The 18005-nt window shown below is 37.5% G+C and overlaps 1 protein-coding gene across 10 annotated transcripts in view; it reads right to left on the reverse strand.

Annotated features, from left to right (window-relative positions):
* The window catches only part of dmd (dystrophin), a 728160-nt gene that overhangs the window by 139686 nt on the left and 570469 nt on the right, over positions 1-18005 (reverse strand). For all 10 annotated transcript variants that reach the window (XM_041259003.1, XM_041259005.1, XM_041259010.1 and 7 more), the window contains one exon: positions 5276-5465. In XM_041259003.1, coding sequence (XP_041114937.1) covers positions 5276-5465 — 190 coding nt within the window. The remainder of the gene's footprint in view (positions 1-5275; positions 5466-18005) is intronic.

The raw sequence follows: 18005 nt of genomic DNA on the forward strand, positions 1-18005 counted from the left end.
CTGCAAAGCTCCACAGCGGAGATTGGAGTATCTGTCCATAGGACCACTTTAAGCCATACACTCCATTGAGCTGGGCTTTACAGAAGAGTGGCCAGAAAAAAGCCATTGCTTAAAGAAAAAAATAAGCAAACACGTTTGGAGTTCGCCAAAAAGCAATGGGAGACTCCCCAAACATATGGAAGAAGGTACCCTGGTCAGATGAGACTAAAATTGAGCTTTTTGGCCATCAAGGAAAACGCTATGTCTGGTGCAAACCCAACACCTCTCATCACCCTGAGAACATCATCCCCACAGTGAAGCATGGTGGTGGCAGCATCATGCTGTAGGGATGTTTTTCATCGGCAGGGACTGGGAAACTGGTCAGAATTGAAGGAATGATGGATGGCGCTAAATACAGGGAAATTCTTGAGGGAAACCTGTTTCAGTCTTCCAGAGATTTGAGACTGGGACGGAGGGTCACCTTCCAGCAGGACAATGACCCTCAGCATACTGCTAAAGCAACACTCGAGTGGTTTAAGGGGAAACATTTAAATGTCTTGGAATGGCCTAGTTAAAGCCCAGACCTCAATCCAATTGAGAATCTGTGGTATGACTTAAAGATTGCTGTACACCAGCAGAACCCATCCAACTTGAAGGAGCTGGAGCAGTTTTGCCTTGAAGAATGGGCAAAAATCCCAGTGGCCAGATGTGCCAAGTTTATAGATACATACCCCAAGACACTTGCAGCTGTAATTGCTGCAAAAGGTGGCTCTACAAAGTATTGACTTTGGGGGGGTGAATAGTTATGCATGCTCAAGTTTTCTGTTCTTTTGTCTTATTTCTTGTTTGTTTCACAATAAAAAATATTTTGCATCTTCAAAGTGGTAGGCATGTTGTGTAAATCAAATGATACAAACCCCCCAAAAAATCCATTTTAATTCCAGGTTGCAAGGCAACAAAATAGGAAAAATGCCAAGGGGGGTCAAGCCACTGTACAGGTCTTTTCAGTTGTATAGTGTTATGTATGATTGTGTTAAATGTACTAAAGAATAAAGACCTGAGAAATATGTAGTGTTCACTTTAGAGGTACTCTTTTCATTGATGAAAATCTGACATGCCTATTTTGTATTCTACAGATGGGAGAGTTTTGAAAAGCCAGGCAATTGCTTAGTACCTCATGGGACAAGATGTCATATTTTCGCTGCTTTGTTCAAAGTGTAACGACACAACTGGGGCAGCCTATTCCCAAGAGTTTTAGTTTGTTTCTTTTGCAATCTTTTTTTAATATTGTTATGTGTGATAAATCGATAGGCATTATTGATTATGAATATAAAATAACCATGGGCCTGATTTATTAAGATGTTTGTCTCTTTTTAAATGCATTATGAATAATTGTGACCATTTTTTTCAGGTCTTACAATTTATTAACACCAATTTTGTTTTATTACAAGTTCAATTTTAAGTTAACAGCTCAGACAGAATTCTGTAGCATATTTAACATGGGGTTAAATTTGGGTACTTTATCCATTAAAATGATCTACAAAGACCGATCTGTTAGCCTGTAATTTAACATGGACTGATTTGATTCTGGTCTGCTGCCATTGGAAATGAACAGGGCTAAGGCCTTTCTCAGCCCTAGTGGCAGCTGGGAAGAAGGTTTTACATACAAGACCATATATATATATTTAAAGAAAGGAACCTGACAGGCTTGATGGTACACCTATCTTAACATACCTGCCTGTAATATTTTCAATAAAATGAATGACACTACACAAGATCAAATTTGATTGAGCAAAGATAAAGTCATCACATGTGTTCTGTGTGCACCATAGTTACATTGTAAACAGCTGACAAGCAAGCAGAAGTAAAGGAAATTACTTTTTTAATGGGTTAGCAAGAAACAAACCAATTTAAAGCAAGCAAAAGATCAAATCTGCTTATGAAACAGGGCCATCTTATACCTGCTACTCCTGGAGACCAGTCTAGTTTAATTAGAAGAAAGCATCACAACTGCTTCACTTAGTGTTGGACAGCTCTGTCCTTTATTACAAAGTCTGTGTACTCCCAGTGTCCCAGATTATATTTACCTTTACTGCTAAAATAGATGCCACAATTCAGTACCCAGGTGATTTCATTTTAATAATACCATATATGAAATTGACATTTGCTGTGGAGTGGCTGAGTAGGCATTTGTGAATTTGTCTTTTTTTTCATTGCTATCTTGACATTAACATACGGATTCATTTTTTACAACAGCCAAATTAAGTTAAAATATTTTAATATATAGTATCAAGCCTGATGGAAGTTGGAATTTGATTCATAATTTTATCTCTGGTAGGGTGGCGGGGGATCCAAGGTATTTTAGTTACCAACAGATTATTCAGGCTGTCAAAATTACAATTCTTGAAGGCCCACTGCCAAGGGACCACACACAACTTTCTATGATAATTCGATATTTGTTGTTACACAACTATTGTAGTAGTTTCACTTAGGAAAGTTTGTCTCTAAGTTATCATTACTGTAGATTTTAAAATGCTAATTTGGAGTGCATTGATACTGTATATAAGACCCATTTCTTACGTCAGTGTTCAAAAGGAATATTTTAAAGATGGCCAGGACCTGAACACAGATTTATCAGGCTCAGGTACCTTTAATATAATTACTAAAGGGGTAAAAATGACGCTTGGACAAATGGTTCTCTTTACAGAGTGTATATAACAGTACACAATACATTTCTAAACAGCACTGGAAATTCTTGTGTGCCCACACCCATTGTAGCCATCTACTGTATATTTACACGGATTGCTACACATTTCTGAGGATAACTTGTCTTTTAAATATCTGTTTATTGCTGTTATTTTAAGAATCACTTGTCTCCAAACCATTCCAGCCACAGTGAAAACGCTTCACAGCTCTAATTAATTTTCACAAGGCCACAAGGACAGGACTTATAAAAACATAGCATGCCTCTCTACAGATATAATTTATATTCTTTATTAAAACTGAAATGTCTTTGACTGTCACAGGCTTGAGGTGAAGCACATAACTTTGCCCTGGCAGGTAAACAAGGGTGTTTCAGTCAAGAAGACACAGTGGTGCAAGCAGTTCCATAGGGCATGCTGGTCTGAATCCAAGAGCAAGCAAACAACTTGATCTGGCAGACAGTAACAGGGATTAGGTAACAGGTAGCTTAGACACAGTCAGAGCAGGTTGTTGCAATAATAGTTTTCCTATAGCTGGCACCATCTAAACAACCATAATGCAAACGTTAGATTATTATCATAACCTTGGTTCCCTGAAATAAAAATGTAACCATTACCACATAGGTATTTACCTTCTAAAGACATGAAACCTGAATAAGATATATCAAAGCTGCTCCGCCGCACCTGTGACCCAGTCATGCCCGCCCTCAAGGGATAAAGGACTACACACACAAATCTCAGTGTCATTTTTCCTTCAATCCTGCTGCAATCATGGACACAGTGACCTTGAAAGTTAGTGGTTACATTTCTATTTCAGGGAACCAGGGTTATGATAATAACCTAACAGAAGGTAAACAGAAGGTGACGGGGAAGAGTGTTTTGAACTGGATTGCTGTTATTAGCATTTCTCCTTTCTTGTTTATCTGCTTTTTTGTTGCATAATATAGTGACATTCACATCTCCAAGACAGGTGACTGGGGGAAATGCATGTGCATCCGCATTTATGCATTTAAGAAAAGACAAGCGAGATCTAGATCATAGAAGAAAGAAGTGAAGTCATTCGAGAAAAAAGGATAGATAGAGGGTCAGCATGCTTACCAAACTGGTAACAAGACTCAAAGACATGACCGATGAGCACAAAAGCTACAGTATATGCCGATGGTTGCTGGTAACTGTAGCAGATAAATCTACTGGGAACCCCTACTTAAATAGATATTACTTAGATATTTACAATTGTGTTGCTGCATTCTCTAAACAACTGCATTAAAACAAAAATTTCCACATGTATTAATCTGAAGTAGTTGTTTAAACAAATTTAGGAGTGCAATGAAGTTCTGAATGAATGACACTGATTTGTATGCAATTACTTTACCTTAATTAATGAAATGAAATTTGTCACAGAACATTTACAGAATCTTTTTTTTTTTTTTAACAGCGTAGCGCATGCAAAATATTAGCATGGTTTAATTCAAAACTCAATAACATTGTGAGTAAACTGCCATTATTGTTTCATATAATGAGCTTTTTTAAGTGGTTCAAGTTTCAGACTGTTAAGTATACAATAGAAAATATGAAGTTTGTATAAACTAACAGTGACGGCTATTTTCTTCTTTTGAAGTCTTTTGAACGCCTAAGGGAAAATAAACCTACTGAGGGTTATAGTTCCTGAGGGAAAACCTGATTTGGTTACAAAGAGCATTTCCACAGAATCTTCTTTTTGTTTCCCAGGCTTTACAGAATCATTAACTGATGTAAATTCAAGTTGAGACTATAACATCAAAAGAACCCTCAAGAGATAGGGTTCCACGATGATCTCTTGAGGAAAAGCACGTCTCAAATCAACTTTTCTAGCCTTAATTAGCTTTTCTAATAGATTTTCTTAACTTTGAATCATCTCTGAATATAAAACACTAGCGCATGAGGATCCATAAGTTATGAGGAATTAAAAACAGAGTGTCTCTTTCTTAGGAAATATTTAGCTGTAACTTATCTGTCCCACAGTTTTGGGTGGCACAATTTATGAGGGACTTGAATATTGGTGGACTAACGTGAACCCCTGTTTTACAGTGTTATACTTTCAACATGCACAGCCTACAGTAAATGGGACTGAAGATAATAAACTGATTTTATAAGATTAGCAACTATACCTTTTAGGCACATTTTTGCATTACGAACATCTTCATGGTCTTCATGGGTCAATGATAAATGAAAGTTAACCCAGTATACTGTGACGACATGAAGCTTTGAGGACATGTAAACCCCGCCAGAGGCCTTTCATTTCACACCAATAATAGAAAAGATCTGTTTTTGTTGACATAGTGGCATTAAAAGTATTACATTTTAAATTCTTTATTTCTAGTAGTTTTTTTTTGTGTTAGAAAATATTTTTGTTACTATTTAGTTATGGTAAGTCACAGAAGTTAAACAAGTAGATGATGTTTGAATGACATATATAGAAAACCCTGCCATTAAGTAATTACTAACATAGATCCTTTCCATCTACAACAATGCTAGAAAACATGTTAACAAAAAAGTGGATCACGCAAGATGAAAAAGTTGCAGCTTTATAAACTGTTATGGACAGCCAGCCTTACCTGCCACTGCTTCACAAGCTCTCGAGCCACATGAGCATCATCCAGCAAACCTTCCTTGTGGGTGGCATCTTGGAGAACATTGGCTGTCGTCTCAGCTTCCGTCAACCAGCCAAGGAACTTCTCCAGATCCAGGTAGAACTGCTGCAGGAGCCTAAGGGCTGCTTCCAATGCTGCCTCCCTCTCCCCCACCCTGCCAAGAAGAAGACACTTCATTCCAAAAACTTCAAACTGAGGCAGTTTTTCAATAAAAGGCAGCATAATTATTATTCTACCTCCTCTTTGGTACACCAAAGTCATATATATATATATATATATATATATATATATATATATATATATATATATATATGTGTGTGTGTGTGTGTGTGTGTGTGTGTATATATATATATATATATATATATATATATATATATATATATAAAACACCCAGCCACACAGCATGAAATTGTGCAATCTATGCTGGTATAATACCATCACAACCCTTTCACACAACCAAAGGGATCATGTGAGTAATTTTCAAACCTGTCAGTCAACAGATCGTTGTCCTCACAACGGTTGTAGCTATGCTCACGCATTGTGTCGGTGATTCGCCCACAGACTACAGTATCACACACCATCCCTTCTATTTGTGAATTTACCTCCTCGTCAGACCGCAAGGTTACCAATTCCTTAACTTCTTCCGGACTCCAATTAATACCTCTTTCTTGATCAGCCACTGGATTTAAAAAAAAATTAATTGTGTAATATCGATGACAAAAAGACCCAACACGTTCAGTACACAGTCGTGTGGGATGTTGACTTTCAATCCATGCCCACTATAGCACTTCAGTACCGGCATAGCATTTCACACAGGCAGTGTGGCAGAGTAGAGGGGGAGGAGAAAAGTGCAGTCCCAGACACCAGACTTGCACTTTTATCCTTTTAAAAAAGTATCACCAAAAATCCTTGTTCATACATCTTGTATGTGGACCAGCATGGCTATTAACACATTACTATCCTACATACAAAAACATTTGTTTCAAATAACTCTCACATAGCCTCATTGTTTTTTATGCCAAGCTGTATGGTACATTCTTAGTCCATTCACCTCTTCAAGCCAGGTATTGGAATTGAATAAACTAGAAATCAATCTATCCTATAAAAAAATTAAGTTTCATAGAAAATAATTTCCTTCCCTTTTGAAAACATAACCGCAAGCTGATTGCCTAATGTCCTCAAATAATTCCCTTTTTGGCGGTATATCAGATAATAAAGATGTATGCCTACAATTGAATTTCTCTAATGAAGAGCTAAAATAATAAAATTTTCCAATTTAATAAAATGTGTTTTTAGTGATTAAAAATGTGTTAAAAATACATTTATTACTGGGTTCGCCTAAATCCTAATTACAAATTAATCCTAAAATTGTTAATCAGGGTTAAAACATGTATTTATTTATTTTTTAAATAAAGTGTTGATGTTACTAGTTCAGTTTAGTTGAATTAAATATTGTTTTCTATATCATGGTAGTAACTATAACTACAATAATGTGGAATCCTCAACCAAAAACACTTGAGTCATTGATACTATAATAAAAACTCCTTGCTTGGTGTAAAGCAATAATTACTAAAAAATGACATCTGAGCATCAATATACGGAATATACAATATTTAAAAGAAGCTATTGAATGCCTGCAGTTCAAGCTGTATTTTCACTTTGTAAGGCACCTTGGAAAAGTTTCTTTCATGATAACTTAAATAACAATAAGAAAGCAATAAACTGTGTAACTGTACTGTGGCTAGACCTACCAACCTAACTACATATTGCAGTGACTAAACAAGTCAGTCCTCTGGTCATGGGTCATATAATCTAGGTTGGGTAGAAGCTAAATGGAATCCCCTACAAGTTGGCTTTCTTATAGGTTTGTGTTAAGCCCATCCAACACGTGAGTTCGGTTAGCTCTGCATTTTGGAACCTGGCAGCCAGGCTGACTTTGCTTCTGGTAACTGATTGAACATACTGCATAGAGCTGGGCAATTTGTTTAAAATGTCTTCAACCAAAAAGACACCAACTGCATCAAAGATAGGAAATACTAACGATCGCTCTGTCCAGCACAAGAAAGAAACATTTCACGACTGCTGTTATTATTACTTTTATTTTATTTTTTTTATTTCATTTTATAATTCCCTGTTGGTGACATAAGAATGTCTTCAAAAAGGTGGACATCAAAAACTAAATTGTTTTTCAGGTAAACATTTACATTTTTAGTAACATTTGCTAGAGCAAACGATCCATTTTGAATGCGACTATTTTTAGACTGGAAAATGTTCTGAAATAAGCTATTTTTTATAGTGAAGAAATCCTAATTTTCCTTGATCTGTGGCAACTCGCTCTAGGCATCAGTGATTGATCAGCTTGGATGGCACGAGACATTAAAAAAAAAAAAAATTTGCTTTTGAAGTTGGCGATAGTAGCATCTAAAGACAGGCAAGGCTCCCTAAAGTGGAGTCACAAGGCATAAACTTATCTAGAAGATTCAAAGGAAACCCTTCTTCTGCTGACAACAGTGAACTAATCCTGATCCTCAACTGCTTGTCCTGATCCTCTTCTAACCCTAGTTGAAAGAAATGCATATTCTGCTCTGGGTCAGATGAAGGCACCTGTTAGCCCTTTAATGGACACTGATGTCTGTCTGATGATTAGTGGAGTGCAAAGCCAAGGTTAAAGGGGGAAGATGATCTGCTTTGCGCAAAACATGACGACATCAAAAGCATTGTTATACAACCTGATGGACTCTGTTGATGTGAATCAGCGGAGATTATAGTATAATAATTAGCTTTACTTAGCTTCACAAAGAAACCAAACACAAATAAAACATAACCAAACTTTTTTTATAGTTAGGTGTTATAAAAAAAAAAAAAAAAAAAAAAAAATGCAATTTGGCAAATCAAACGGCATAGTTATTTCTTTTGGATTCTATGTTATTTTCAGTTGGAATGCAGGCACCCCACTTGCTTCTCTGCAAAGGTGAATATGTAAGATTTTAAGACCAGTCACCTAACACCAGAATATCCACTGCTTTCTTGCAGGAGTTGAAAGTCTGTGAAACAAGGGTGTATCAGAGCTACAGACATGCATTCAACAGTACATTCTCAGTGAAGAAGCTTTATTTATCAAGAGAGCACATTACATGAGTTACCGTGAATACAGAGAATTCCATCGTAAGTAAAATAACCAAAATGAAAGATTCCTAACAAAGTTCTTTCTAACTGACAAGCAACAGGACACATGTCTTGCAATATAAACAGTCCACTCATAAAGTAAATAACCCCACCACCACCACACACATTAAAATAAAATGCGTATACATAGTTGGGGGTAAATTATATCCAGTAATTGTTTTGAAACCAGAAAACCGAGAATTCTGAATTTTATGAGAATTCGATAAATGGAGTCGTATGTTTTAAGACATTTCTTAACAAAAAGCAAAAGCCTGTGTGAAAAAAAACAATGGCATTATACTACTGCATAGTACAGCCAAAAATCCAGATGCCTGACAAAAATATAAGTAGCCTATGATTGGTGTCAGTAATATCATATACTGTAGTAAACAGTAACAAACATCTTAAACAATGAAAGAAAGAAATAAGAAACTAAAAAATATAACCTTCAACTTCATGGCTCTTTGACGGAAAGCTTACAGCTACACAACTGTTCAAAATGCTGCTAAGGGTCTTTCCTTTTCATACACTTTAAAACGTCATCCTCTTTCTGAATGGTCAGACAAACCAATGTTCTGTGAAGACTGCAGGCTGGAGCTTCTGGAGTGATTAGGCCTTTTGTCAGAAACAAATTGCCGCCATTGTCAATTCCCATAGATGCCTGCATCCAGTGTGATTAAGAAACTACTTTGTATTTCCCATTTAAAAGTGTTTTCTCTCACTTCACCCGTGTGCTAATCGTTCAAAATTAACACCTCATTGTTTTGTTTTTCAATGAAAAACTTTTTAATGAAACCTTTTCCTTCGTGACCTTAATGCCTTCTAATAAGTGTATGATGCTGGTTCTAAATTATTACTCCAACCCTGCTTTCGGCTGCATATACACAGTGTTTTTTGTCAATGCACCTGCAGCTAGCATGCCGCTTTGGCACATTATATATATATTTTTAAATGGTTTGAAATCTCAGATTCTGTACTTGGCCAGGTGGGTAAACAATGGAGTCTCTCTTCAACATTTGTGCCATTCTCATGGTATTTGGACACCTTGATCTACATACATTATGCTTTCTTTCACCTTTTGTTATATAATTTTAGGATTATGTTTTTTCTTGCTTCCACATCTGTTACACTGGCAACATGACCAGCTTGAGCTGGCTTTGAAGCCAAAGTGATTTACATTTCAATAATATTTATTTATGTATACAATTTATACAAATACAAAACTCAGGAAGGAATTTCCTAGTCCATAGAATATTTTAATTTTTTTTTAAAATAATATTCACAGCATATACAGCAGTGGTAAAAGTCATTATCATTAACAATAAATAATTATTAATTAACTGATTAATGGACAATTGACACACAATAGTTGCTCAGAATGAGCTGGAGGGGTTAGTGGCACATTTGTGCAGTCTATTGCTCAAAGCACGTTGGGGAAACCAGAAATGTCATTGAACACAACTGGCAACACATGAGAAAAAGCAATAATTGTGACTGTTTAAAACATGCCTGCAAAATTTTTTAACAAATTTATATAATTCTAAGTGTCGCAATTGCCGGGAGCTTTAATACATCTCATTATAATATTTGAGAACCTTCACTTGCATTTTCTCCGCCCCCTTTTTGTGAATATATGCAAGAACACCTATAATTACATATTCATCTAAGGTTGAATCGCAAAGAAAAAATGCTGCCGCACAGCATTCCCTAAAAAGTCACTAACATCATTGCGCTTATTTAGTACATTTCACCCTAGACTTCGACTCATTTGCAACTGGTTTGCGATTATTGCATCAGGTGCAACACCTTAGTACATCTACCCTAGGTGTGCTGGGGCAGCTGCTGAATCTGTACCTTCCGTTTTTCGACAAGTGGTTTACAGTTGGTATTTTTAGATATGTACACATATTGTATTGTACAACCAATTCGAGGATTTGTTATTTTAACAAAACAGTGCAGCACACATTTGCTTTTTTATTTGAATTGTTATTATTGAATTGTTAATTGTTATGTTATGTGTGATTATTTTTATCCTTTAACTACTGAAACTCAAAGTTAGTTCAGTCAATCCCTGATGGACTTCCAGTTAAATAATGAGCTGATTTTTGTGCAATGAAAGCATTTTTTTTTTAATGTTTTATTTCAAATATCTTTGTTAAGTTAGAACTGATTAATAAAATACATTTTTATTTTGTTCTGTTTAAATCTAAAAATACATTTGACCACCCTGCTAGTAGCAGTAGGTTTTTCAGGTTGTCCAACAGTACTCTTCTCTGTACTACTTTTACAACACTGGTAGAGATCTCTGAGGTGTTTGTATTAGGTCATGACTGAGCAAGAAGGAGCTACAGGCTTTTATGGCCAAGACTTGTCAAAGTGTGCATGTGACAGTGTCCATAACTCAAGAAAGTCTGCCTTGAATCCCATTGAACTCAAGGTTACAGCTAAAGACGGTTGCGAAGAGGCTATAAACAGGGTTCGAAATGAACCCGCGTCGAAGCATAGTCTGTTGACAATGAAAGTAAAGGTTTGCCAGGTAAAATAATCCCAATATTCATTGATTTAATATAAAAAATGTACACATTTTGTTGCTATTTATTTGGAATATATACTTGTGGTATAAACAGAATACTGAATGATTGCTTGCGGTATATGGTTTTTATTCCCTTTAGGAGTATGTCCTTACTAATCCACTCACCCTGTCGGAGCTTGTGATTTACTGTGACATCCTCCTGCAGTGAATAAAAACCATATACCGTGAATGATCATTCAGCATCAGAGGGAAATCTATCCCTATATATATATATATATATATATATATATATATATATATATATATATATATATATATATATATTTGCTAGCACCTGTCTGTCACAAGCAATATATGTTATTCATGTAATTTATTGCAGTACATTATTCACTCATAAAAACATATCAAAGGCAAACAGTAGAATTAGGGCTTCCAGCTCTGAGTAACCGCAGTGGCTATTTGCTGGCAGGTCTGCTCTGTATTAAACCCCCTGTGTTACCAACACTGGTACCCCCAGATAATCTCAAGTTCCACAGTCTTGATTGTATATGACACAATAATAATCATCATATATTGAGGTTGAAATCAATTTGACAGCAACCGACTCAGGACTGCTTTTTCCAATTATCCTATTACAGGCCCGCTCATGTTTGGGAAAATAAGTTTATATTTCCAATTCCACCCAGGCACAAAAATGAGAAGTGCAATGCCTCCAGATATTAAGGCTTCACCGTTTATTAGAAGGGCTGAAACTTAAATAAAATAAGACTGCTGCATCGGGTATTTGAAAAGATAACACACATATGGAACTTATTGTAAATGTGCATACTAATTGAAACACCACTAAGGAGTTAAACAAACAATACAGAAACCGACTAACACTCTCCTAGTCAAAATTATGACAATATGACTATTACCATAGTTCTAATGTGCGTATACAGTGAGTTACATGTAAAACATTTGGCCATTTCCTCAGTGTTTTAATGTCTGTAATTGAATCCTACCGTTAGAAAAGTAAAATAAACACCCATAGAACTATGCCATTACAACTGAAATCACCACAAGCCAGAAGTCTACACATTGTACAGACTACATACCTTTCAAGTCATTCTAATAGACTTGTTTATTAGGCACAGTGATCTCAGTAGCTCATGAGGGGAAACATAGTGATACAAAATGAATAGGCAGTCCTAAAGTGTCCATTATTGTGTTCAGGGTGTGAACCGAAGTTCAGAAAATGCAGATACTCTTTGAAATTCCCCTTGAAAAAGTGGAAGATAATAATGGCACTGGTGTACACATGCCTAGGACGTTTTGTGCCTTTTGAAGGTTGCATATAAAATAAGATACCAAGTAATAACTCTTAGTCTTCTTAGGAAGGCGACAGTTTGTGAATTCCTAACTAAGTAAACCAGGGAGTAAAGATAGGCATTCAGAGACAACATTCCTATTGGCCAAGTCAAACTTGGTCTGTAGGTTATCAATATTTAACTAGAGCCACTGTAAGAAAACAAGGACATTTTTACAGTAAGTTGCCTGGCAAAAGCAGTATCAGATTTGTTATACCATGGGCTTTTCTGGTAGCGCTTTACATTACCGGACATGAATAGTATTACATTGTAATAACTGAGTGATGACCAATCATTAGTGCTCTTACTTGATAACTACTGTGCAATGACATTTTTTACCTGACATATTTACATGGTAACACACCATTCCCACGTAATTACATACTTACAGCAATAGTTACCATGTCATTTGGTAGCTACCCAGTTATTACCATGTTATTAAATAGTCATATAAATATCTGAAGTGCAATTTTAGATTACAGGGATGTAATACAGTGGGCGGGTGGAAAGCTCTCTGCTTGAATGACTGCTATGAGGGAGTTTGCAGTAGTCTGGGGTAGCATTGTTTTGCAGGCTTTGAAATAAGAGGCTATATCATTAGAGCGTGTTGGAAGCTTCAGTTACCCTGTGAAAAATCTCAGCCATAATCAAGAAAAACCTAATCATCTGTCCTGTCTGTATGATAAAGCAACATCAATACATGCTTTTCTGTGCATAAAAGGATGCTATGGATTTTCTACAGCAAAAAAAATGCAGACTGAAATCCCATTAGAGAAAACAAAATGTATCTGAGAAAAAGCAAATCATTCACTGAAGTCCACATTGTCCTTAGTCTGACAGAAACTAACAAACTGTGCCTCTCACATGCAGTAAAATGATTTGGGACTTTAGTTACGCCCTGTAGCACAAACTAAAGCTAATCTAGACTGTTGTTAAATTTGCAAAATGTCTTTCAGGCTTGTGGTGTCCCTAATGCCTGTTGTTCACGACACAACAACTAATCTCTTCTAGACTGTAAGTAACATCGGGCAAACTTTTTACAGAAAAGTATAATGGAAAGATACAGTGCTTTTCTGTTGTTAACTCTAATCTGGTCCTGAAAGAAGATATTCATCAACATCAAAAAGGCACATGGGAAGAGGCAAACCCCCTCCCCACCCACAACAACTGCATGTTTGTAACTTCTATTCATAGATTTCAAAACATAAATATCCTGTCACATTCTCTATATAACAAACAAATCTGTGGATGAAGAAATCCTATATAAATGTACACTTTTGGGCATCCCTGTGATACATTCCTCACATACTCTACATACCCTGCATGTCACATGAGGAATAAATATAAAGTACCAAGCTCAACCCTAAGGTGTGGTGAATTTGGGCTTTGGTCACTACTGGATCAATGACCACCAAAGTGATTTTTTGAGTCTCATTATTGTCGAGTTCACTTGCCTGATTGTAGACAATACTGAAAATACAAAATTTTCAATATGTGAAATTATATATATTTTAATATTTGATTGTTATTATATTGTTATTATTTCTTGTTTCATGTGATGCAGTAATTTGTGCACTTCTGTCAAGTGTAATTATGAGCAATTAAAAAAAAAAAATCCCAAATGTCATTCTGCATAGCAACTCCTAAGAATGTTTTCATATGGTCTAAAAACCAAGGACGCTCCTCCAAAACTGGAAAAGTGTGGGGCATTCAAAACATTCCCCCTCACAGCCAGTGCAAAATGCCCCCCCATGAATAGATCGTTTACAGTTTTAGGCCTGTATGATGTAGCTGGGGGCTTATCGTCCAGTCAGTATCTCAATTAACAGCGTGGCCTGTTTTTGATACACAACTACAATCTACATAAGGCCTCACTTGGGCCAACAAGGGTATATTATTTTGTTTGCTCTTGTTATATATACGGAACTGAACCCTTCGTACATCTATCAAATTACAGTATCTCTCCTTCCTGCTATGGTGGTCTAACTTAAATCAACAGAAACATTTAAGAAACAAAATGTAAAAAGAAATACTGCCAGAACATACTTTAACACGTTATATAATTCATTACAAAGTCTTGGTACACTGTGCGTTTCATGATTATGGTGATGCAAAACTGTACGTCAGATCAGAGATGCTCTTGTATAGTTTTAGATTTTGTATCTGTTGAAAATGTATACCATAGCATTCATAACGTACACACTTTTACACTTATCCAAAACACTGTTTGAGTACTTAGGAATTTATAAGCTTGAATCAAAGACAAACACAATCTACTAAACTTCATGTTCACTATTACTAATAAGTGACTAACTTATACAAAGCCTCTAAAAAGCCCTTCTCTCCTTACTTCCATAATGATCTCCTGTAAACCTTAAAAAAAAAATCATTCCCTCCACTCATTTGAACAGTTGTAATAGCTGGCTTGTGAAAATATGTAACGCTATTGTTATAATATTAGGTCTTCATAAGTCTCCAATGCATTTGCCTACAGTAAATGTCACCTGAAACTATTTAATTGTTATAGTGGTTTACTGTAGTCCCACTACCTTCACTTCAAGGCATTGTAACTGTTCCTGTACCTTTAATGATAGGTGGTGTTGGTTTTGCCTATATATATATATTGTGTGTGTGTGAGAGAGAGAGAGAGTACACAGAGAGAGAGTGTGTGAGACTGAGTGCACATGTGTAGCTTGCTGTTACTGGTGTGAGAGAGAGTACACAGAGAGAGAGAGTGTCTGAGTGCACACGTGTAGCTTGCTGTTACTGGTGTGAGAGAGAGAGTGTCTGAGTGCACACGTGTAGCTTGCTGTTACTGGTGTGAGAGAGAGAGAGTGTCTGAGTGCACACGTGTAGCTTGCTGTTACTGTGTGAGAGAGAGAGAGAACACAGAGAGAGAGAGTGTCTGAGTGCACACATGTAGCTTGCTGTTACTGGTGTGAGACAGAGAGAGTGTCTGAGTGCACACGTGTAGCTTGCTGTTACTGGTGTGAGAGAGAGAGAGTGTCTGAGTGCACACATGTAGCTTGCTGTTACTGGTGTGAGAGAGAGAGAGTGTCTGAGTGCACACGTGTAGCTTGCTATTACTGGTGTGAGAGAGAGAGTGTCTGAGTGCACACATGTAGCTTGCTGTTACTGGTGTGAGAGAGAGAGTGTCTGAGTGCACACATGTAGCTTGTTGTTACTGGTGTGAGAGAGAGTGTCTGAGTGCACACATGTAGTTTGCTATTACTGGTGTGAGAGAGAGAGAGTGTCTGAGTGCACACGTGTAGCTTGCTGTTACTGGTGTGAGAAAGAGAGAGAACACAGAGAGAGATAGTCTGAGTGCACACGTGTAGCTTGCTATTACTGGTGTGAGAGAGTGTCTGAGTGCACACGTGTAGCTTGCTGTTACTGGTGTGAGAAAGAGAGAGAACACAGAGAGAGAGTGTCTGAGTGCACACATGTAGCTTGCTGTTACTGGTGTGAGAGAGATAGAGAGTGTCCGAGTGCACACATGTAGCTTGCTATTACTGGTGTGAGAGAGAGAGAGTGTCTGAGTGCACACATGTAGCTTGCTATTACTGGTGTGAGAGAGAGAGAGTGTCTGAGTGCACACGTGTAGCTTGCTATTACTGGTGTGAGAGAGAGTGTCTGAGTGCACACATGTAGCTTGCTGTTACTGGTGTGAGAGAGAGAGAGTGTCTGAGTGCACACGTGTAGCTTGCTGTTACTGGTGTGAGAGAGAGAGAGAGAGTGTCCGAGTGCACACATGTAGCTTGCTATTATTGGTGTGAGAGAGAGAGAGTGTCTGAGTGCACACGTGTAGCTTGCTATTACTGGTGTGAGAGAGAGAGAGTGTCTGAGTGCACACATGTAGTTTGCTATTACTGGTGTGAGAGAGAGAGAGTGTCTGAGTGCACAAGTGTAGCTTGCTGTTACTGGTGTGAGAGAGAGAGAGAGTGTCTGAGTGCACACGTGTAGCTTGCTGTTACTGGTGTGAGAGAGAGAGAGTGTCTGAGTGCACACGTGTAGCTTGCTGTTACTGGTGTGAGAGAGAGAGAGTGTCTGAGTGCACACGTGTAGCTTGCTGTTACTGGTGTGAGAAAGAGAGAGAACACAGAGAGAGAGTGTCTGAGTGCACACATGTAGCTTGCTGTTACTGGTGTGAGAGAGAGAGAGTGTCTGAGTGCACACGTGTAGCTTGCTGTTACTGGTGTGAGAGAGAGAGAGTGTCTGAGTGCACAAGTGTAGCTTACTATTACTGGTGTGAGAGAGAGAGTGTCTGAGTGCACACATGTAGCTTGCTGTTACTGGTGTGAGAGAGAGAGAGTGTCTGAGTGCACACATGTAGCTTGCTATTACTGGTGTGAGAGAGAGAGAGTGTCTGAGTGCACACATGTAGCTTGCTGTTACTGGTGTGAGAGAGAGAGTGTCTGAGTGCACACGTGTAGCTTGCTGTTACTGGTGTGAGAGAGAGAGAAAACACAGAGAGAGAGAGTCTGAGTGCACACGTGTAGCTTGCTGTTACTGGTGTGAGAGAGAGAACACACAGAGAGAGAGAGAGAGAGAGTGTCTGAGTGCACATGTGTAGCTTTGTGGCAGGCTGGTGAGTGGATAGAGGCCCAGAGAGACTGCAGTTCAAAAAATCCTAATTTTATTATAACTAAACACAAAAATAAAGTGCACAAGGGCAAAATAAAAATCTTTAAACACAAAAAGAAAGACAACAAAATTAAGGTTTCCAGGCTGGGCAATGCCTTCACCAGATTCACAAATCACAAAACCCACAAACACCAACCTGCTTCCTCAGCTCCCTCCTCCCAAATGAGAAGCAGAGGCCTCCTTTTATGTCAGGTGGCTGGGCGCTGACTGATCATTAATTAAACTAATCATCTAATCAACCCCAGCCACCTGAACACAATGAACCCAGGCAGGTAGGGGAAATTAACCCCATCCCTGCCAATTTAAAAAGGGCAGAGCTTTGCTCTGCCACAAGCTTGCTATTAGTGAACTGTCTGTTTATCAACTGTACAAGTCATAAGAATTATTATTATTTTCCAGCATTCCGATTGTGCTTGGATTAAACTGTTGTGAAGAGTTCAAAATGTCTTCCATTAATAAAGTGTACATATTTGTTTTCATGTGGCTCATTTCTGAAAAGGTTCCAAACACCACTGAAAGTCTAGGGTCTAGGCTGCAGACCTTCCCAGCATCTTACAACATAATATCCTACCCTAAATAATAAAGCTTAACAAAATCACTATTCAGTATAACAACCCTCTCGGTTCTTATACATACACTGTTAGGGAGAATGAACTCCATATACAGACATCAAAGGGCCAGTAGCAGTTGAGCTAACTTCTGTATTCTACTGTATATTTTTATCCATGTCACACTCTTAAAGAAGGCAACAACAGTGCCAATGGAAAACAACTGCAAGGGGAGTTTTCTGATACAGACACCTGTAAACTAGTAGTTCAGTATCAACTTTTATTTTATTACATCCTTCTATTTTATACAGAAATGGTTTTCCCAGAAAGTGTTTCAGAAGGTTGTTAAAGTTAATATCAACATCTGTTAAGAAACATTCTTTATGAGTTAAAGCCTTGTAGTAAATACAGGCCCAATATGTCACTGTTTTGTTGTAGAAAATTAAAACAATGAA

Source organism: Polyodon spathula, chromosome 9 (assembly GCF_017654505.1).
Source record: "Polyodon spathula isolate WHYD16114869_AA chromosome 9, ASM1765450v1, whole genome shotgun sequence".
NCBI lineage: Eukaryota > Metazoa > Chordata > Actinopteri > Acipenseriformes > Polyodontidae > Polyodon > Polyodon spathula.